Source organism: Staurois parvus, unplaced genomic scaffold, assembly GCF_062004578.1.
Source record: "Staurois parvus isolate SC_StPar_1 unplaced genomic scaffold, SC_StPar_1.0 ptg001133l, whole genome shotgun sequence".
Lineage (NCBI taxonomy): Eukaryota > Metazoa > Chordata > Amphibia > Anura > Ranidae > Staurois > Staurois parvus.
Genome location: NW_028318929.1, coordinates 641,809 through 665,287, shown reverse-complemented (window position 1 = coordinate 665,287; position 23,479 = coordinate 641,809). Strand labels below are relative to the sequence as shown.

Sequence of the window (23,479 nt, the reverse complement as noted above, 5' to 3'; positions counted from 1 at the left end):
AGGTGCTTGATTTTATACACCTGTGGCAATGGAGGTGATTGGAACACCTGAATACAATGATTTGGAGGGGTGTCCCAATACTTTTGGCTATACAGTGTATTCTGAAGTTTCTCTGGTCCAGTCATAGGAAGCTGTTTCCGAGCCTGGCTATCTATTCAGACACACAGCCCAGCTCAGTGCCCCCACCCCCAGCCCCCCCTTTCCCACTCTGCGCTCACAGATTTTGACTGACAGCAGCAGAAGCCAATGGCTGAGAGCCGGGAGAGGGGAAAACTGCAGCACAATGCACGGAGCTGAACCAAGTTCGGGCTCAGGTGAATAATTAGGGGCTTTTTTTTACCTTAATGCATTTAAAGTTTTTACCTTTACAACCACTTTAACTGCTCAGTTGACCTACTTCAGTGATGGTCACTGTCAGTTTGCTGATGCTTAGATTGTTGTCCACCAAGAAGGAAAATCCCTGTACAGGGTGAAGCTGGATGTTAGGTGAAATTTCCCCAATGGGGCACAGACAGACAGAAAAACTGACAGTAATTTAAACCCTTCTTCACTTCATCCTAAATGAAAAAATTATTTTCCAATACGAAAACGTTAACCTAATTAATTACAAAACACATGAATAAGTGATGACAAAATCATTTACTGGGTGCACAAATATTCATGATTTTTACAAAAACTGGAGGTTTGTTTTCACATGGACTGAAACTATGGACCATCTACTGTGGAAACAATTATCAGTATAATGTTCCATTAACTCCAACAGACATAAATGAGTGTGAGAATCCTGGAGCCTGCGCTGGTCAAGAGTGTGTCAATACACCAGGGTCGTTTCAATGTCGCCAGTGCCGTCCTGGGTACAGACTCCAGAACAGGCGCTGTGTGGGTAAGGACCTGATTTTTGATGTCTTGGGGCAGACTGCTAGGACTAAAGAGCTTTCTAGTTTTGGCACCAAAGTGATGGGAACAAATAGTTCTGTGTACCTCTCTGTCTAGATATCAATGAGTGTCAGACTGAATCCACTTGTGGTCCAAATGGCAAATGTATCAACACTGACGGCTCTTTCCAATGCGAGTGTGTGCCAGGCTTCCGCTTGAACAGCGATGGAACTCGGTGTACAGGTAAGACCAACTATTAATGGCATTCAAGACTGTTTTATGTAAGGTAGAGAAAAGGACTTGTAGAACAGTTGCACGAAGATTTTTGCTGTCATTGTCCAAGTGGGCTAGTAAAATGACAGATTGAATCTGACTAATTTTCAACTTCTCCTAACATATTGGAACATGAAAAAGATATGGTCTTAGGTAATTGTAATGTCTCTGGTGTAATCAGCTGAGAAATGTATATTGTTATGTAGCACAGTCTCCCACTGTGGGTTTAGTTCTTTCCTTGCTCTGTTTGGATGACCGATGTGGCACTCTGTAGTTCCTTTGTATGGGGTAAAATTCCTGCCCAAGAGTAATTCTCTATTACACAGAAGAATAAGAGATCCACACAGTATCTTCATAACAGTTCTAAGTTCACTGTGGTAATGCTTAACAGAACAACAGTCATTACAGGTATCAAAGGCACACGCCTAATACAAGAGTTAAACAACGGTCTTCAAGGATAGAGAGACGTTTTCCCACACCATATAGCAGAACATGTCCCAGCCCTCCTCACAAGGGTGGATGCCATTGGTTTGTCTTACCTTCTATTAGGGAGCAGACCCAAGGGGGAACACTTTCTTCAGGCTAACCCAAGCCTACATTGTATACCTATTCTAGGCTCAAATAAAAAGGGAGTCCTCAGTTTCCTCCATGATACTAGAGGATTCCTACCAACCAAACCAATCAACACTAAAGAGTCCATCTTTATTTCCCTAGTTCAGGAATGACAAGATGGAGCCATGCCTGAATGAGGCCTTGTGAGGTGTGGCAAACTAAATTAATACCATGAGGAGTGAGGATATATAGTAGCTCCATGCAGGGCCACACCATAGGGCTGATTACTGGGCTGAAGAATAAGGACCTCCATCCTACTACAATATTACCTAACTTCTGGAATGATTAGTAGTCTCTGCGCAGCAATAACATTCCTCTCTTGTGGATGTCCCATCATATATTGCTATTGTATTAACCTTTTACTTGGTTTGTTACAGACATTAACGAATGCCTGGAAGGGGAATACTGTTTTCCACGTGGTGAATGCCAGAACACAGAAGGCTCTTATAGATGTGTGTGTGCAGAGGGCTTTGTCACCAGTCCTGATGGATCATCATGTGTTGGTATGATCAATTTTTTTTTTTAAAGTTTGACTTATTTCATCCTTGTACTTTGTAGTGTTGGCATGTGTAAAAGACACAAGGTCATTCAATTTCAGATGTCGTTGCTTGGTCTCAGTTTACACCATGGTTGTCTGCTGCTTCTTCAGGGTTATTCTTCCACTCATGCCCAAACCTGGCTCTCTTTTATGTCTTGTATGGAGGCCACAATCATTTTCTTCCTGATGGTTAGACTACTGATTTTGTCCCATTTAGCCTTCTGTCCTCTTTGCCTGAGGTAGGGCATCTCCACTAACTGAATTCAATGTGATGGCTCTACAGTGTCCATAAATCATAGCTGGAGGTAAGGGTAGCGAGAAGAAATGATGTACAGCCAACTTAGTTATTTTGCATACTTCCTTCCCAATAAAACCCTTGTATTGTGCTGATATTGCAGCTGTTCTCCAGTTGACCTCATCATCATATTTTTTTATATAGTAGTTAAATTCACAAGGCATACACCAAATAAAGCCAGCAACTGGGCAGTAAGCAATTACTTTCAGCATATTAGAAGTACCAGCGTGTAACTGAACAATTAGAGAATCATTTTAAGGTTTTACATTAACAAGCAAAAGAAAAAAAAAAGTCTTAATGTGGCACAGCTGTTGCACCATGTGCAGAAATTTTCAATGTCACTTAAGAGGGTTACTTTGGTGTAACGAGCCCGACACACATTACCCTTATGCATGTCAATCCCCAGTAGAGTAAAAACAATTTAAACCTTTATCATTTTTATCTTCTAAAAAAGAGATGTGCAAAATATGGGTTTTTGCGCACTACTTTTACAAATTTAGAAGGTGACATTCAGAGCTTGCTGGTCCCCACACAAGATCAGGGCTTTTCCAGAAGTATCATGTACTATATATTATTAGCATAACTGTTATAATAGAAATAGAGTTCTACAGTTTATGGTATATAGAGAATTTAAATTCAATACTCAACATACCTATCAAGGCAATATAGTTTTCTTTCTACCTTACTAGTTTCCTAACTTTTCTCTCCAAAAAGACTACTAAAGGAGTCTTAGATATACAGTATCATTAATTTGGCTGCTTTAACCATATTTCTTTGAAGACTAGTTTTCTTCCTTTCCTCTCCAAAATCTATTTAGAACAAGGCTATGCTATCTTTCCTTTTGAATCTCCTTCTAAACTAAAATTATTCAACAGTAAACCAACTCCAAAAAACCCATAACCCAACATTTGGGCTTCATTAGGGGTGATAATTGTGCCAAAAAGTGCCAGTGCTTAGAGCAAGCAAAATAATCATAATAAAACACATACTGTTTGTGCATTACGCACTGGCCCTTTTTGGCACAATTATCACCCCCTGATGAAGCCACAAATTTAGGGGTGAAACATGTTAGGTCATGTGTTCTTTTGGGGGGTGTTTATTTACATGTTTCTGGAGTGTAAGCTTTGGCCGCGTTGAGAAGATGTATCGTAAGCCATTTTTTGTATGTGGATTGAGGGATGGGTGTAAGAAAGTTCCAAGTAGGCCACTGGGTTGCAGCTGGGGTCAATGTCTTTGAGTTTGAAAATGATTTGTGTGACCTTTGACCAACACTGTTTAATTTGGGGCAGTCCCAGAATATATACATGAGAGTGTCTTTGAACCTTCCGCATTGCCAACATGCATTTTGAGTTCCTACACCCACTCATCATCACCTTGTTATTTGTTAAAATAGAGGCATGGTATTCAAAGTGGATAATGTGCTTTATTTGTTGTGAAGAGAGCCTACTCAGTGCTAATGTCCCTTGGGCATTCAGTTTTGTGAAGAGTCACAGATGCATCTGGCCTGAGCACATAAAACAATGGCTGATTTAGGTGCCTGTATCTAGTTCATGAAAGAAAGGAATGATCTTCATTTAGTTTGCATATGTCTTAATGGGACACTAGAAAGCTCCATTGGCATAAACAGTGCTTGGACTAGGGCAGGGGAGCTCAGGTCCTCTGACCAAGGCTATTATAATGAAATGCATTATGCAGAGTTTGCGGTGACATCATCACGCTCGCCTGCCGAGTGCAATGGTGCTTTCAGCCGTTGTCTCTCCTTACTTTTGTGAGTACTGTGGCAAACTTGCTCATCAGAATTGGAGCGGAGTTCCCCCTCAACCCTCGTTTTCGTGTTCTATCTGTTTATCTGAGGCATTTCTCAAATCACTCCTCACATCCCCCCTGCATTCCTGTGAGTCAAAGGTTATCTCCTGGCAGATGGTGTGGGGGACAACCAGGAAGACATGAGAAGTGGAGCCATCCAGTCTGAATGAGGTGTCATTTTTATCACCCAAAACTATGTAAGCCCACTCATTATCAAACCAACCAGAATAAGTGCACAGTCCTCAGGTCAACTGTATGGTTCATATCACGGGATATGAGCTAGTAATTTAGTGTAGAGTTCCCCAATGACCACTCCCAAAATGGGTAGTCAGAGCCCCCCTTCCCCTGAGAGGGACCCTTGAAGACTTTTAAGTGAGTTAGAGAAACTCTGACACACACACACTGAGGGATCTCCCAGCAACATCGTAACAAGGGGAGATCAAAGAAGCTTTCTGCTCACAACTTGAATTTGCTAAAACCAGGCAAGGCAAGTAACTTATCCTGTATTTTCCCGCTATTCTATGTTTGCTGTGTCTTTGTATACATATATATATTTTTGTGATATCTCTTTGTACATATTTATTTTGCATCCAACGCTTTTAGTAATAAATCTTTCTTTCTGAAAGTGTTAAACTGTTTCTAAGCGCTTACTTGCAATTCACGAATCCCTGCCTTTGAAGAGACGCTACTGTTTGTATATCTCTGTATAGCGAGGTCCGCGGGCCGTGCTATATAGACCAATATTTCAATCATTATAGTGTATATTTAGTAACGGGAGTTTCCCAGTCTCCGACAAAAGTGGTGGTGGCAGTATAGGGTTAGTTGCGTAACTAACCTGACCCAGTAACAAGCGCATCCAGGCTGCAGGCACCGATTGTAGTCCATTAGCTGGGCAATCGCTGTGTAGGGTGCAGCTGGGTGGGGCCTTGTTACGCGCGTCACACCGCGGTTTTGGATCGGCCGGCCCTTCGGTCACGAGTTTGGTGAGAAGGTCTGGGGTCTGACGCCGTGGGCGTGACGTATTACTGTTAGTCGCGGCTGTGCGATTGTCGCCTGTTGGTGGCGGCGACCGCGGGTCGTGACATATTGTTGGCAGCGTACGTGGGATAATTGCATTAAGAGCTTCAGTGCAGTGTATAAAGTTGGCTCTGTACTGAAAGGATTGTAACCTCAGTGGAAACAGTCCTTAGAAACAAGCGGTGCATATTTTATTTTATATATATGTGTGTATAGAGAGACACATAGCAACAGCTCCTTCTTTTCCTACTTTTTTCTTCTATCTTTGCTTGCAATTATGCCTGGTGAAGCAGATTACGAGAAAATGAGCAAAGCTGATTTGAAAGTTGAATGTGCCTCACGAGGATTGGACGTCGGTCGCAAAACTCGTGAAGATTTGATTAGTGATCTAGTGGAGTATAATATCCGAGCAAATCAGAACTCGGAGGAACTTGAACATGGAGAGGTTCCCGTTACCCACATTGCCAGTGGTTCAGAGACAGCCTCACAGGATGGGCATACAGAGACTGACACTGGAGGATCACCAAAGGTTAACGTCACACCACCGCCTGAGTGCGCTAGCAACGTGGTGCCTGGAACCAGCAGAGACTCTTCTCAGATGCAGGAGGCCTTGAAACGCCTCATGGAGACAGATCTGGAGGCATACCTGCGGTTCATGGAACGCCAGGCTGACAGAGAAACTGCAGAGCGCCAAGCAGCGGCTGACAGAGAAACTGCGGAACGGCAAGCTGAAAGAGCGGCTGAGAGAGAGGCGGTGCAGAGGGAAGCTGATCGTCGGCATGAGTTGGAGATGGCAAGGCTCCAGCAGCGACCGGGTCAGAACCTCGGGTCCCTAGATCACAGGGATGCCACTCTTTCCGTGGGCGCAGCCAAGTTTCCCGCAATGGAAAAGGACAGTGACATTGACACGTACTTACTGTCCTTTGAGAAAACGTGCCGTCAGTACCATGTGCCCCAAACTCAATGGGTTCGGTACCTGACACCAGGGCTACGAGGCAAGGCCCTGGAAGCGTTTGTTGAATTGCCAGAGGGGCAAGATGATGACTATGAACGTTTAAAAGATGCCATTATCCGGAAGTACCAGATGACCCCGGAAGTGTACCACAAGCGGTTCAGGTCCATGCAGAAAGGACCTGGGGACTCTTACACGGATGTGGCAAGTCGCTTACGTACCACATTCCGACAGTGGACTAAGGGACTGAAAGTTGATTCTTATGAATCTTTGGAGGATCTCATGATCCGAGATCAACTCCTGCACATTTGTCCAGCAGACGTCAGACAGTTCGTCTTGGAGAGGGAGCCAGCATCTACTACAGCTGCAGCAGACCTGGCAGATACCTTCGTCCACACGCGAGTGCCTGAACCTCGCAAGGCTCCTCTGAACAGCTGGAAAGGGGGGAAATCGTCCCTAGCAACCTCTCCTACTTCGGTGAGTCAAGCTTCACCTCCGCCCAACCCTGCAGCGCTTGGAGCCAAGCCATTCCTGCCTGACACCCGCAGATGTTTCACCTGTGGGAAAGCCGGACATCTCAGGACGCAGTGTCCTGAGCAGAAGCAGATGACATCATCTGGCCAGCCGGCCAGCAACTCTTCTTCTGTGCTGTTCGTTCGCAGGAAGATGCGGGTAAACCCCGCCAACTTGCAGCCCGTTACCGTGGGCAACCGGTCTGCAACTGGTTTCCGGGACACCGGGGCAGACGTCACTTTGATCCGACCAGAGCTGATTGAGCCACAGAACCTCATCCCAGGAAAGTTCCTGACCCTCACAGGAGTTGGGGGGACCCGTTCACGCACACCCTGCGCAAAGGTATTCCTAGATTGGGGTGCGGGGAGGGGGATGAGGGAGGTGGGGGTCTCGGATAAACTGCCCACCCCTGTTTTGTTGGGTGCTGACCTAGGCACTCTTGTTTCATATTACGCCCCTGCCGAGAAGACCCGGAAGGGCCCCCTGGAACTCTCTGGACAAGCCAAGGAACTGTGGACAGATATTGGGGTAATGTCTGGGCCACCGGTGGATGGACAGAGGGTGGGGGCTGGGAATGGTGTGGGGCTGCAGGAGTCTCCATTAGCTGGAGAACCAGAAGAAATCCCCTGGCCTGGGGAGGTATTGGACTCATGTGTCCCTGATATTATGAACATGACTGTTGAGGATCGTTGTGGTGACACTGAGGGTGATCTTACTAATGTTAGCAACATTGGGAATACAGTCTGGAATGTCAGTAATAATATCAGTAGCATTGATAGGAATGTCATGGGTCATATCAGTAGCATTGATAGGAATGTCATGGATCATATCAGTAGCATTGATGGTAATGTCATTGATAATGTTTGTATTGTTGACGGCAATGTTGGTAATGCTAACAATGAGATTTGTGATGAAACAAAGGATGCGTTTTCAGTGTTGGGGGCTGAGGTACAGTCTCTGGAGGCTGAGCAAGGATATTGTCTGGATAGGTCTGTCCCTTGCCCAGGCTCAGAAGATTGTGCCTTGATAAGTGCCCAGCCGTTGGCCTTGCATAGGACTAGGCAGCTGGCTGAGACTTATAGTTCCACGCCTCAGGCAGCACTGAAAAGCGATTCCCAAAGGAGCTTCAGAGGCCCGCTAACTGTGAGTTGCCCTACTAAGGAAGGCACACCACAGCTGGCTGGGACTTGCAGTTCCCCACTTCAGGCAGCCCTGAAAAGTGAGTCCCAACGGACCTTCAGAGGTAAGCTGGCTGGGACTTGCAGTTTCACACTTCAGGCAGCCCTGAAAAGTGAGTCTCAAAGGACCTTCAGAGATAAGCTAAATGAGCTTTGTAGTCCCACAGGGAAGACTGCTCTGGAAAGCCATTCAGATGGAAATTTTATTCCAGGGCTAGGTGTGAGCCCCCCTGCTGAGGAGAGTAAACAAAGGAGCAAGGAGGCTAGAATGACTGGCCTAGTCAGTGGGGGCTGGGAGCCTGAAAGCCTGTCAGTTAATTTCACTTGTCAAGGTGTGTTCACAGGCAGACAGACAGAGGTCAGAGGCAGCAGGCCTGGATTACGAGTGGAAGGAAGGTTGATGCTTGGGTTACAGAGAGAGGGCCTCCGGGCCCAGACCCAATCACCCTTCCCTAGCACTCGGGGTCCGGAGCGGCTGCCCAGGCCTCCGATAGATGGTGTCTGGATTCAGAAGGTGCCGGCTGATTGGGCCACAGAGGCAAAGGGAATGGCACAGTCAGGAATCCAGGGATCAGCTAGAGTCTGGGCAGTCCTAATGGTCGCGGTCCTCCAGCAGGATACGATGACCAGGCTTTCTGAGAGCCTTGGGAAACTGAACACCAGCCCTGGGTTTGTGGCCTACCCCATGCCCAGGAGCCATGAGGCAATGGAGCATCCGGAAGGTGCCTACTGTTTTGCCATCATGGGCCTGAGCAAGGAGCCTGGGCCACCATCTCTAACCCAGCAAGCTCCAGACGAGCCAGCCTTCACTACCCCATGTGGCGTGCCTGAATCCTTGGGAAAGCTAGTTGGGGTTGAGAAGGCGCTGACAGCCACTCCTGTGGTCAGGAGTGGCCCGCAATGCACAGTGGACCTGGGTGCCGTTGTCCACTGTAGGGGCCTCGCGGTGCTCAGCCCTGTCTGGGAAGAGCCACTTGCGCCCCTGTCACTAGGCGGGAACAAACCGCCTGTGCCCAGTCCGACAGCCCAGAAGGGTAACTGTCAGAGGGGCATGTCAGTGGTTCAGTTTAGGAACCCATCAGTAAGAAGAGACCCCCAGAGGTCTGGGCATGGGGAGACCGAGGCAGTTGAGGCCTGGTCTGCTCCCCAGGCCAAGAAGCAGGTTATGTCAGTCGCAGGTACAGCTGGCTACGGTAAGACGCCTGGATGCAATGATCATGGCTCAGCTGGGCCTGTGACTGACCTGGCAGACCGGAAACTGGAGGAACCGGTGTCCTGGATGCTAGCAGGTAACAAGGACTGTCCATCTTGGATGAAGGTACCTGTGGACACCACTGGGAGGCGAGGCCCAGAATTCGCCTGTCCGGTTCCGGTGTACACGGACGCTACTACCTTCAGGCCAGATGTAGTCCTAAGCCTGAGGAAGAAGGTAGGAGAGGGAAATCTTCTTCTCTACCTTGATAAGAAGCTACATATTAATATGTTAGCAAAGGACACCCCTGAGCCAAAGTGTTTTGTGGACAGGTGGGCACCCCGGCAGTTGCCACGGGATTCGGATGTCCACAGCCGACTGGTACCCACCCGTGACCACTCACTTGGTCGGCCCAGCAGTGCTGCTGGGGAGAACGGCTTCCGGTTCAGACGGACTTCGGTTCTCCCGCCGTACAGCAGTACCACGACGTCCCAAGAGGAACCTCTGGACAGATGTCGGTTGCGTCAGGAGAGAACTTGTAGCTCACTCCTTGGCAACCACTTAAGGGGGAGGTGTGGCAAACTTGCTCATCAGAATTGGAGCGGAGTTCCCCCTCAACCCTCGTTTTCGTGTTTTATCTGTTTATCTGAGGCATTTCTCAAATCACTCCTCACATCCCCCCTGCATTCCTGTGAGTCAAAGGTTATCTCCTGGCAGATGGTGTGGGGGACAACCAGGAAGACATGAGAAGTGGAGCCATCCAGTCTGAATGAGGTGTCATTTTTATCACCCAAAACTATGTAAGCCCACTCATTATCAAACCAACCAGAATAAGTGCACAGTCCTCAGGTCAACTGTATGGTTCATATCACGGGATATGAGCTAGTAATTTAGTGTAGAGTTCCCCAATGACCACTCCCAAAAGAGAGGGACCCTTGAAGACTTTTAAGTGAGTTAGAGAAACTCTGACACACACACACTGAGGGATCTCCCAGCAACATCGTAACAAGGGGAGATCAAAGAAGCTTTCTGCTCACAACTTGAATTTGCTAAAACCAGGCAAGGCAAGTAACTTATCCTGTATTTTCCCGCTATTCTATGTTTGCTGTGTCTTTGTATACATATATATATTTTTGTGATATCTCTTTGTACATATTTATTTTGCATCCAACGCTTTTAGTAATAAATCTTTCTTTCTGAAAGTGTTAAACTGTTTCTAAGCGCTTACTTGCAATTCACGAATCCCTGCCTTTGAAGAGACGCTACTGTTTGTATATCTCTGTATAGCGAGGTCCGCGGGCCGTGCTATATAGACCAATATTTCAATCATTATAGTGTATATTTAGTAACGGGAGTTTCCCAGTCTCCGACAAAAGTGGTGGTGGCAGTATAGGGTTAGTTGCGTAACTAACCTGACCCAGTAACAAGCGCATCCAGGCTGCAGGCACCGATTGTAGTCCATTAGCTGGGCAATCGCTGTGTAGGGTGCAGCTGGGTGGGGCCTTGTTACGCGCGTCACACCGCGGTTTTGGATCGGCCGGCCCTTCGGTCACGAGTTTGGTGAGAAGGTCTGGGGTCTGACGCCGTGGGCGTGACGTATTACTGTTAGTCGCGGCTGTGCGATTGTCGCCTGTTGGTGGCGGCGATCGCGGGTCGTGACAAGTACCTGTCTCCATATTTAATAAATAAAATGTATTCTGCGATATTACACCATTGCTGTCTTTGTTTATCCCTCTGTTCATGAATTTGGTCAAGTTTCAAACACATCCTATAAAGTTATTGCATGAGAAAGTGGCCTGGATGGTGATGCAGTATAAAGTGCTATGAACCTCCTATGGTCCAGAGATCTAATTGTTCGGTTAGAAGTGTGTGCAGCTGGTGGTGTGGGGAAGATCAGCTGGCTGTGTAACACTAACAGGATATTTTATCACAACACGTTCTTCACTTTTGTACTTATGTACTTGATGTATGCCTTTACCTCATTCTGATGTATTATATGCACATTTGTACTTGTTGCACTTATTCACCTATATGATTAGTTTACTTTTAAAGGGATAGTGCACCATATTTTACAGTTTGGTTCTGTCCAGGATGTTTGAGTGCTGTTAACCTGCTTCTATTAGGTTTTCTTGCACTAAGTGCAAAGCCTTTTATATTTAACTACACAGAGATACATATTTTATTTGATGTTAAATAATCTGATTCACATTATAGTTACAGCAACCTTTAGAGATTTTGGTTTTGAGATATACATACATTATAAGTAAAACAGTTAAATTTTTTATACATTGTTAAAAAAAGTTAGGAGCATTTCACACTCAAATGCATCATCTAATGATCCAGTATGACTAGTGAAAATACCCTGCACATGGCCCTCACCACCCAGTATATATACAGTACTCGGTATCGTGAAAAGTCACCAGCATGACATAAATGAGCATTTTCCATAGAGTGTAGTCTCAAAATGTAGATAGATTGTTGTGATCAGAGTGTGGTGAGGGCCATGTACAGGGTATTTTCACTATATACCGGATCATTAGACAATGTATTTGGGTGTGAAGTGTGCTTAAAGCAGAAAATCCATCTTCTGGTTCACTCAGTAGTTGCTCTGAAATAGCCTATTCATTTTCAAATCAAACCATTAAACCTCTTTGGTTTCCTGTTTGTAAGACCAGTGGCTGCTATGCTTCCTATTCTCCCAGCCACTGGTCTTGGCACATCCCTTCTGTAGTTCTTTCTCCAGGAAGCAGTAATGTAATTCAGTCCTACTTGCAGTAATGGGCGGGCCGAGACTCTCAGACACATTCAACATGTTCAGGCCTAGTGTAACCGTCCACATTCACTACAATTTCCTGTGGTTGATGGGAACTCTAGATTCCTTTTGCTACAGAGACAGAGGATAGGGTATGATGTAATTCCTGCTGTTACATCTTCTCCTTGGCAGAGAAGATGCTGATATCTTTTGAATTACAGAGATGAGTCCATGAAAATTCACTTTTCTCCTAAATGGTAAGGATTTTCAAAATGTTATTAATTGTTTAGTGTTTTTTGTAGGATAGTGTACAGATGGATGATTTTTTTTTTCCTATCCCTGGGGTTCTTCTTTCTTCTTAACTCTTTTAACAATGTACAATAAATTGGACTGTTTTTATTTTTTTTAAAAGTGCCGGTTTCCAGCCCATGTGGGAGGTATTTTACCACTGCTTAATGGAAGGACTATATGTCTAATTTGTTTTACGCCTGATATATGGAATCTCCTTAACAGCAAACAGGAGATGAAGTCAGCCCCTATGATTGAACCTCCTAATGTCTGTCCTGCATCCCTGTGTCTACTCTCGCTCAGTGGCTTTTCTTCTGTCCTTGAGTCCAGCACCACACAGTGCCAATCTAGACCTAGTCACATAGTATTATGTAAATGATCATTACCCTGGTCTTCTACAGTAGCTATTTCCTTAAAACAAATTGATCCCCCCATCCTCGGATTACATAATTACAGCAATCTATCTACATTTTTAAGAGTACATTGTCTCCTCTGTATGGAATATGCTCATTTATGTTATGCTGGTGATTTTTCATGATACAGAGCACTGTATATCTGCAGGGTGATGAGGGCCATGTACTGTGTATTTTCACTATACATACTGTACCATTATAAGATGTATTTCAGCGTGAAGTGTGCTTTTTTTTTTAACAATGTACAATAACTTGGACTTCTTTCTGGAATATCTTTTCTGGAAAGTGCTAGCAGTATTTTAAAGTTCTGCACTTTGCTCTACAGTTTGGATTTATATATGACCTAGGAGATGTGGTGCACTATTTACTTACCAACACCATGTTCAATATAAATTAGATTTTGGTTTTAGTAATAGAGTACAGTAAAAAAAAGAACTTTCAGGTTTTCACATAAGGGTGTAGTTTTCAAATTTTCCCAAAGATGCCTTCTTTTAATTAAAAACACAAGTTGTATTACAGATGAATAATTGTCTTCCAGCAATAAAACAAAAAAGATATTGTTAAGCTTAACAAAGCAACGTGAGATATTACACAAATAGAGATGGGAGTCACTGAACATTTAATAGGTCAGAGTTGAGGTCTGCCTCCTGAATGGGGAGTAACTATTGAGAACTATCTCACATCTAGCATAGTATTACTTGGATATACTGTTTTTTGTTAAAGGCTCAACTTATTTGTTTTTTAATTTATTTTTTATTATGGGGAATGCAGAAAGACTTGCTGGAAAATTCAGAGGTGGGCAGGAGCACTCAAAACGTACACGTAGATAGGAACACAGAAGCAGAACATTTTGGCTGGAGCAAGGCTTTCACATGGGCCAACTGCAAATTTATTTCCAAATTTAGAATAGTAGTGGAAAGATCAGTACACTAATACATAACAGAGAATGAGTGGAGGCTAAGGGTTACAAACTACCTCATGTTGGTGTTTGTTCCCCTAAGGTGCTTCTTAGGGGGAATCCAAACACATATGTTAGATTATTGACCCCTTTGTACCCAGAAAACTATAGGGAGCTTGTATATATATTTGTACGGTGCATTAATGCATGTGCTTTATGTCAAGTGTTAATGCTCATTCCAATAAATCAGTCCATTGAAATCAAAGGCTTCCGATGTACCAAAATGTCCCAAAAATCAGACTTGTCTCAATTTTTCTGCTGTATTGTTTTACAGCACGTTGCAAAGCATGTCCAATCTCTTAGTGGGTTGGGGTGTGGAATTGTGCACATTGCTGCCATGCATAGATGTAAATCAGCCCTAAAAGTTCCAAAGGACCAGAGACCAATATGAAGGGTACCCTATAAATCCGTGTAGAATTTGTCAATGTATTAAATAAAATGGCAGAGGCTGTGGATAGGAAATGTTGATATTTTGAACTTGTGAATTGTTCACTAAAAGTGTTATTTTCTTACCTGATCAGACAAAGATGAATGTCTGCAGGGAACATTTTGTCAAGGGGGCCGGTGCACCAATACCATTGGGTCATTCCAATGTGCTTGCCCTACAGGACTTCGAGCCACTGCGGACAAAGTCAACTGTGCAGGTGAGGTTGGGCAGACTCTTTATGTTATTGATGGTCAATTGTAATGAGCCAAACATACCTGGGTTTGGTTCAAGGTTTGCAACCCACCTTTATTGAACCTCGAGCGCAAATTCCAAACCCCACTGAAGTGAATGGGAATGGATTCCCAGAAATCACTAATGGCCATTTTCTAGGCTAATAGGTAAGGGATTGTCAAACAAATACAATGGGGGCTGGTCACTACCTTGAGGAACTTGTACCAGGCTTCATGTTTGGATATGGGCTAATATGGATTTTGGGGGGCCCCATTTTTTTTTCTCTTTTTCCACATGTGGGCCAAAATAACTCATTGGATGTTAGGATGCCAGTGGCCACCAACTCCATAACAATCAGCCTTAGGGAGCAGTCACATTTAGTAGTGGTAATTATATTGCTTCTAAATGTTTTTGATGCAGCCAAAGCTTTGGCTCAGTTCCCTTAACCTTGGTCCACACATGGGTTTTGACCTGACCAGGAGCTCATTGTTTGTGGTCAACTTGGTAAATATAGGGGGCCTCAAGTACCACTCCTGCAATTACTTTTTATTAGGATGGTATCAATAAGTTAGTAAATAAGTCTCTACCTTTAAAATGCTGTTTTCACCTTCAGCTTTCTTCCTAATTACATGACAAAATGACAAATTATCTTGACTTTTTTGTTTTTCTCTGTAGATATTGATGAATGTCAGGAGAGAGGGTCATCTATCTGTGGAACTCAAACCTGTGAAAACACACTGGGATCCTATAAATGTATAGCAGCTTGTGATGCTGGGTACAGATTGACTTCTTCTGGTGACTGTGCGGGTAAGAATTCTCCGTTTCATGTTTCCAGCTTAGTAGATGACAATGAAAGGGTTCATCTGGCCAGCCATTACAGACACCCGTTTTTCATTCAATAGTTTTGATCATGAGATTCTGTATTACTAATGCTTCCTGAATGTTAAAACTCAACTCTGGAGACCATTTTAAATTCAAAGGGTTTACCTCTGCTGTGGAATAATGTAATAGCAGTGCTATTTTACCACCCTCAGATAATACAGTTCCTGTCATACTTCTAGCCCTCCTCCAACATCACCACTGCAGGTCTGAGAAACACTTTCCTTTATTGGCCATAGGTTTGTGGGCGGGGCCTACTCACCCTGCACGAGGAAGGTACTTTTCTCATGTACGCGCTCACTAATGCCCAGGACCAGGCGGTGCCCAAGTCATGTGAATTCAACATTAAGGTGGAACCCCCCAGATTGTGTAGCAACATGAAGATCCCTTTTGTGAAACACTCTGTCCCATATCGCTGCACACCTTGTCTTCTAGAATGTAGCATTTAGAGGGGAACACTGCTGAGCTTGTATCCTGCTCCACCAGTCCAGCTTTCCTCTGCCACCTTACTCCCAGTGACAGAATGAGGTGCTGCTGTGCACTAAGTGTGGACCTTATGCATGCACTTAATTAATTCCAGCTTTCCCATACCATGTGGCTAGGTCCTTGGAGTCTCCGTACCATGGGTCCAGTCCCGATTGCTTTTGGGGAACCAACCACTAGGGAGGAAGTCAGAACACTGACCCCCTCGCTACCCGAGGGCCTGTCACCCATGCATGATGCAACTCTTCACTGTCTGGCTGCTATTGCATTCCCACCAGTCTGTGGTTACCGGTAGTAACTACATTCTTCCCTCCAACTCCTCTTCTGAGGTAACCCTTTGTGGTGGCTTGCTGTTCCTTTCTCTTCACTCCGTCTTTGTCTTACAGGCCCTGATCTTCTATATACGCCATGTACCTCCATGCACCCCTTTGAATAACTTCAGACCAGGCAAGAATTGGTTGAGCAGATTTTACTGGCCAACTCAGGTATACAGTCCAACAATGCAATACAGTCCATTCCTGACTAACTAGACCAAGACTGCCCAGTGCGTATGTTCCCAGAAGTGAGAGTCCTTGAGAGGAAGAGTCCTTGCTCAGGAAGGCTTCCAAAGTGCAGTGCAGGTGTTGCTGATGACTTCATCCTCAAGCTTGGCCTCCCGATTCTTCCCATGCAGGCTGCGGGCACCGAGCAAAGCCATCCGCCCAGCACAGTTTGGGGACAGAGCTCGGAAGATGCCCAGGAAAGTGCAAATAAAGATAAAACCCCTCCCCAACTGAGCAGCCTGGATAGCTAACAACCCATCCTACCTACAAGTTGGTCCCCTTAGACTCTCTAAGGTACTGTGGCTATGGGTTCTTCCCCTGATCACCAATCCAGAGGCACCCTTTTGGAGGCCCATGGCCTGGCCTGACTAGCCCCACCCAGTAGCTTGCTCTATATTTTCCTCAGGCCTTATCACATTGGACCCCAGTAGCAGCTTCCCCCAGCACCTGTGTGTTTTCAGAAGACATTCACATAATGGGTTTAGGAGAGGGAAGTGTCCACACAACAAAAGCCTTTTAACTCTTTTACTGAAACACTGTTGATTTACATATATACAGTACATCATTTCAGTCAATGATAATGATAATGGCACAATCCTTAGTTACAAATAAAGAACAGCAGAGATGAGAGACGAGTCATGGAGCAGCCTATACATTACTAAAGATTTGCCAGAGTCCTACATCTACAGTATAATTATTATTATTATTATTACACAGGATTTTTATAGCGCCAACAGTTTGCTCAGCGCTATAACGGGAGACAATACAGCAACAATACAGTTCAATGCAAGGGATAGGAGGGCCCTGCTCCTTGGAGCTTACAATCTAGGAGGGAGGGGCTAGTGGTACAAAGGGTAGTAACTGTGGGGGGTGGACTGGTTGCAAAAGTAGAAGATTCCAGTATTAGCTGAGGGCAGCATAGGCTTCCCTAAAGAGATAGGTTTTCAGAGATCGCCTAAAAGTGAGCAGAGTAGGCGATAGTCTGATAAATTGGGGTAGAGAGTTCCAGAGGATGGGGGAAGCTCTGGAGAAGTCCTGGAGATGAGCATGGGAGGAGGAGACAAGGGAGCTAGAGAGTATAACCCAATGGATGTGAGCTGTCTCATTAGTCCTGCACCTTTCCTTCCTTGCTTCCCCCCTAAGTGGAAACTCCAAGAAACTTTAGCTTCAAAGAATACATCTTTGCATGCCTTGGTCCTTGCACTGCTTCTCATGACCAATTCTACAGGTGGACTCCTGCCAAACTATTTATATTGAGCCTTCTTACCCAAGCTCTACTACAATGGCAGAGGCAGGGCTGACACTACCTCATTATATATGGTGCACGCCACTTACTACTCTGGGGACCTCTAAGGGATAACTAGACAATTACATTGCCTATTCTCACTACAGGGTTCCTAACCTTAACTATGGCGACGTCTAGTGGCCACTTTGGGGAAATACACCAAGCCCCTCTGTACCCCTACAATGGTATCTTCAAAAGGGTGTAAGTTCATTATTATTTCACTAAATCTTTTGACAAAGAAAAAATCCACCAGAAAAAAATCTGGAAATTTATGACATCACCCTGCTATAAGCACAATATTTGTTCTGTCTATTCACCAGACTTGGTGCACATTGGAAATATGAATTCAGTTGCTCATTTATGCTAATGAAAAACAGACTATTGTTTACAGCACAGCAGTGCATAGGTAAATCATTAGATCAATAATTGAATATACTTTTATCTCTTCAGATATTAATGAGTGTGCCAATTCAACTATCTGCGGAGAAAATGCCATCTGTGAGAATCTGATTGGCTCTTACCGATGTACATGTAACTGGGGTCATGAAATGTCCAGTGAGGGACAAAACTGTGTGGGTAAGTCATTCTCATCTAAGCCAGACATCTAAATATTGATAAATGGCAGAGTTGGACTTGATCAATATACAGACATGGGTGGCGCGTTGGCTCGCCTCTCAAAGAATAACTCCATTTTCAAGGAAAAAAATAGCAAATAAAATAAAAAATAATATAACACGTACAATTTCTACACAAATCATATTGTAATTGCATGTTAATAAAAATTACCTTTCCTTTTCAATCTGCAATGCTGTAGTTTTCTGTAAAATGCAGTGCAAGATGGCTACCTGGAAGTGTTCTATACACAAACGGTGTGCAGAACACCCCCCAGAAATCTAATTTCCTGCTTGTGTGATTGACTCACTGTTATACCTACCCATTGGCATCAATGCTTTCTGAGTCAATGACCAAGGACCAAGTATGCAGACCAGGAACCTCAGATTAAAATCAGATGTCCTGATCTATATCCTTGTTCAAAGTCAGGGACTCAAAATATTGAGTTACAAAAGCCACTATGACAGCCAGGTAACTAAATCGTTTCAAAAGGAGAGCTCAGCAATAGGAGCCTCTATGATTCTCTCATGGCAGGTTTCCTGCAAATTTTAAATTTTCTTGTATTTTTTACTTTTACAAGTTTTTAAACTGATGTTTTATATCATTTTTCTTACTTGTATAACATCTTTATTTTACAAATTAATATTTTATACAGGGTACTCCTGTTATACTTATTTTGCCCAAGATTATAGTTTATCTAAAGAACTGAGTTGTGCATTGTAGGACACTCTCATTTGCAGTAGGATCCATTCAGCTGTGTGTGTAATCTGAGAATAGGCTTTTTTTTTCAGCCAGCAGCTAGGCTAATGTAGGCCATACCTGGGTCGAATTCCGAATGAATTTTCTTTAGAAGATCAGAAATTTCGTATCGTAATCCAATGGTGCCACCATTGATTTTGAAATTCGACCAACCAAGCCTTCAATTTTACATGTTGCTACAGAAAAGAATATTCGTGGCCAAGATTTTTCTTTTCTTTCCAGGTCACAGCTCATTTCTTTTTCGAATATAGTTCTTGCACAATTTTCCCATCATTGATTAGAAATTTGTTCGTTTTTCAAAAACCGTCCAATATGCCCGATCACTCAGATTTGAAATTGGCCGTTTCTGTGGCCCACTAATGGTGCGAAATTCAAACAAAAATTCTTAGAAAAGATTTTTGAAAGAAAATTCTTTCAGAATTTGACCAATGTATGGCCGGCTTATGTTTGGTAAACATTTGAAAAGGAGTCTAAGGCTCCACCTGCTGACTGGAAATGGTAAAAATGTAATACTTAATGCATTTAATTATTTAAAATAAAAATTATTTTGAAAAATATTTCGTTTTGGTCGTATATTGCACTAGAAACAGTTTCACAAATGTGCAATGAAAACACTCATCTGCTTGCATGTGCCTCTCTCATGCTAGTTGGATGGACAAGGTATCAGCATTACCAATAGGATCACTAGTCTGACATGGCCTTTAAACTTAAACATAAATGAAAAAAAACACTGAAACACAAAAACGAGTGTCACAAGCATTCATCAAGGTTGCACCAATTTTCCCTGTAATTTCTCTAATATCATGAATTTCTAAGATCAGCAGCTCCATATATTGGTCTAAATGTGGTATATTTTTGTGAAACCCATTATTCAGAATATATACAGCATTTTGGCCACTAGAAGGAGCTGACAATCGTAGGAATTTAGGGTATTAGAGAAAGTAAAAGGAAAATTTGTGCAACTTTGATGAATGCTGGTGATATTAATTTAACAAATGTTTTGTAAATAGACCCCAATGTATTGCCTGGCTGTATTGTCAGGCTGAATTCATGCGTCACAATTTTGAATCCAAGTCGCACTGCAGTCATGGCAAAACCTGTGTTTGGATGCCATTCATTCTTAATGGCACCTCGAGCGATTTTGCCGCAATTATCATACAACAGAATCATGCGGCAGTCACAGCAATGCGCATCATGCAAACCTCCTCTTTGAGCAATACGTTTTGTGTGATGCGTTTTGCCGTGATTGCCACACAATGATTTTGATCGACAATACAGGCAAAAACACATTGCGTTTGAAGTGCCATTAAAAGAGAAGTATGGCTTTTAATTTTTTTCCCCCATTATATTTACTTAGGTGGATGCAGCATGGGACCGATGCTTTCCCCCGCTGGCTCTAAGTGTGAGAACTCAGCGAGTTCTCACCGTCGCTGTGAGAAGCAGGGCCGTGGATAAGGGGGTACCACTGGTCCTCCTGTATTGGGGCCCAGGCCAGCATGGGGGCCCAGGGAGCTGGGTGAATCAGATGTGTGCAGGGAGGGTAATCGACATGGGGGGGAAATTAGTTGAACCGGTCCCCTGTATGGTTCTCTCTGCAGCAGCTTCTACTCCTCTCCCTCCCACTGGCTTTCAGCTGCTGCAGAGAGAGCTATACAGAGGATTGGTTGTAGTAATTGCCCCCACACCCCAACCCCAGTGCACCCATCACCCTCCCTGTGCATCATACATTTCCCCCTGCTGCCCAGCCCCCCTGTGTGCCCCCACCCCTGCAGTGCTGCCAGCTTCCCTCCTCTCCTTCTCACCGGCAGCTGCAAGCACACAAGATGGAGCGTGTGGGAAGGGTCTGGTAAATATGTCACATTTACCAGCCCCTTCCTTTCCTAAATGAACACAAGGAGTGATCGATACCGATCACCCACTGTGTTCATTAAAACTGAAGCATAGTAAACCATTTTTTTTGGGGGGGGGCTGTATGGGGCCCCGTGGTTTCTAACAGCAGCCCTGCTGAGCATAGAGCGATGACTGTCAGTCATTGCTCTCTGCTCTGCCCTCCCCCCCCCCGCGCTCACTGGAGCACTGGGCTGTAGAGGGGGAGGGAGCGGCTGGCTCAGGTCTCAGGGGCTCGCTGAGAGGCTGAGCCAGGTGCCGCTACAGACTCTGGGGAGGATCCCTGGACTGGCTGAGTGATGTCAGCCGGCAACGGGCTTAAGCCCACTGTTGGCTGAAAATGGGACACAGAAGTGCAGAATGAACTACACTCCTGTGATCCACAGGAGAAGCACAGCCAAAAGAGCTTTAGCTGTACTTCCCCTTTAAGAGTGAATGGCACCCAAACATGTGTGTGCATTTTGCCATGATTTCAGTGCGATTTGATGATTGTTTAGGCAGCCACCCCTGAGTCCTGTATACGATATGTTTAGTAAAGGCACTATGCCATGTTAACTGATAATTTATTTTGTTATAATTAATCATTAGGTTTCTCATTAATGTTATTTTATTACATTTATTTTCTTCTCTTTTTTAGATATAGATGAGTGTTTGGAATATGGGGATTCCATCTGTGGATCTATGCGATGCCAGAACACACCAGGATCCTACAAGTGTGTAAGCGACTGTGAGCCTGGCTATCAGCTGTCATTATCAGGGGACTGCACAGGTGAGACACAAAGGGTTTATTTATAAAATTCCATAGCTATTCATCCAGCAAAACTGCATAGGCCTTAACCCTGTGTGAACAAACTATTTGTTGTGAAAATGGGGCAAAATCGCATGTTCTTGGCCTATCTTCCTTTCTGGATGAATATTCCTCAATATTATGGGAAGTAGTAAAAATAGGTTCATTTATAACAAACATAAAGTCACTCAGGAAAATACATTATTATTGCCACTGGATGGTGCTGAGGCACATAGGAAAGAAGAAGAAATACAAGGTAACAATTCTAGAGAATGCTGGAGGGAATTAGCAAATAAATGTAACCATCACGGGCTGAATGCTGTATTGAGTGTTACTTGCATTTAGGGACCTTATATGTTCAAGGATATATGCCTGGAACACAGAATAAGGCCATAAGTACTTGGTGGTGCCGCTCCAGGCTGAGGTGTAGAGCCCCACTGGCACTCAGGATAGCAGGGATGCCAATATAAGGAAAAACTCATCCAATGAGCAATGAACATTTTAGCTTAAAACCCTCAATCACCTTAGCGATCCTGATGATGATTAAGCCCAAGTGGGAGGGGTGAAACATGTCAGGGATGCCCCCTGACATGTTTCACCCCTCCCACTTGGGCGTAATCATCATCAGGATCGCTAAGGTGATTGAGGGTTTTAAGCTAAAATGTTCATTGCTCATTGGATGAGTTTTTCCTTATATTGGCATCCCTGCTATCCTGAGTGCTATCCATGCCGGCTAAGGAGCGGCTTTTATATGTACACATCCATACTAGGATCAGCTAAGGTAAGCGGTGGTTTCAAGCTGAAATGGAACACAGAATCACTGCATTCTGGGGATACATCCCTGAATGCACAGAGCCGTATATGCGAGTACACTCGGTACATCATGCTGTCCAGTCCAGCCACAGCGTATTCCAGCATGCCATAGACTATGACCTATGCCTCTTGGGCCCATGAAAACATTGGAAGTAGCCTGAAAGAGAGGCAAAGGAACCTTTAAGTGATACTAAACCCTAATGTATTTTTTTTAATTTTCATTTAAAGAAGTCCAGGCTCACATAGTATGTAAAGTAATTGTTTTCCCGGACAGTCTCCAAACCACTGCCGTCCCTCCTGTTTGTGGGGGTCTCCATTAGCTAGCTGGCTGTTAGGGAGAAACCCGTGTATGCACTCTCCTGGACGGGGCTGTATGCATCCATTGAAACACAGAGTGCCCAGCAAGCCATCCCCCTGCTCATTTCTTCAGACCCCTGGCTGACAGCTACAGGAGCCAATCACTCGTTTACCCTCTCATCTACAAACCGAAAGATCAGGAAGTGGCACAGATCATCAAGGGTCCCAGCAGCGGTGACAAGGGAGAGTAGGTAAGTCTTGGGGGATGGGCAAGTTATGAATATACTGGAGCATTTTTAACCCTAATGCTGCAAACGCATTAAGGTAAAAACCGCTTAGCCTTTAGTACTACTTTAACACTGGTGTTCCTGTGTCAGATATCAACGAGTGCCTAAATAAGAGTGTCTGTGGGGAACATGCAGTCTGCCTCAACCTAATGGGATCCTACCAATGCCTTTGTGACCAGGGCTTTGAGGGGGAGAGGGGCGACCTGCACTGCGTGGGTGAGTGATTTCTATTCTGAGCGCTATACAGATAAAGAGCAATCCTAAAAATGTGTTATTATTGTCCTTGCAGGACTTGTATTGAGGAGCATTGCTGGCAGCAAGTCTGTAGCATTCACTTTCCTATATACTGTACTGTAGTCCATACGTATTCCTCTATATCAGCCTTTCTCAACCAGGGTGCCCAGGCACCCTGGGGTGCCTTGAGGTTTCTTCTGGGGTGCCTTAGAAAAATGTCTAAAAGTTGCACAAAGCTTGTATACAAGCTAGCGGGTGGAAGAAGCCTGCCTTTTAGTTACACAAAGCCACAG

At 44.4% G+C, this 23,479-nt stretch overlaps 1 protein-coding gene across 1 annotated transcript in view; it reads left to right on the top strand.

Annotated features, from left to right (window-relative positions):
- The window catches only part of LTBP4 (latent transforming growth factor beta binding protein 4), a 248,222-nt gene that overhangs the window by 199,683 nt on the left and 25,060 nt on the right, over positions 1-23,479 (top strand). Inside the window, exons 19-25 of the mRNA XM_089659117.1 lie at positions 764-883; positions 994-1,119; positions 2,139-2,264; positions 14,185-14,307; positions 14,997-15,128; positions 17,961-18,086; positions 21,406-21,537. Of these exons, the coding sequence (XP_089515243.1) occupies positions 764-883; positions 994-1,119; positions 2,139-2,264; positions 14,185-14,307; positions 14,997-15,128; positions 17,961-18,086; positions 21,406-21,537 (885 nt within the window). The remainder of the gene's footprint in view (positions 1-763; positions 884-993; positions 1,120-2,138; positions 2,265-14,184; positions 14,308-14,996; positions 15,129-17,960; positions 18,087-21,405; positions 21,538-23,479) is intronic.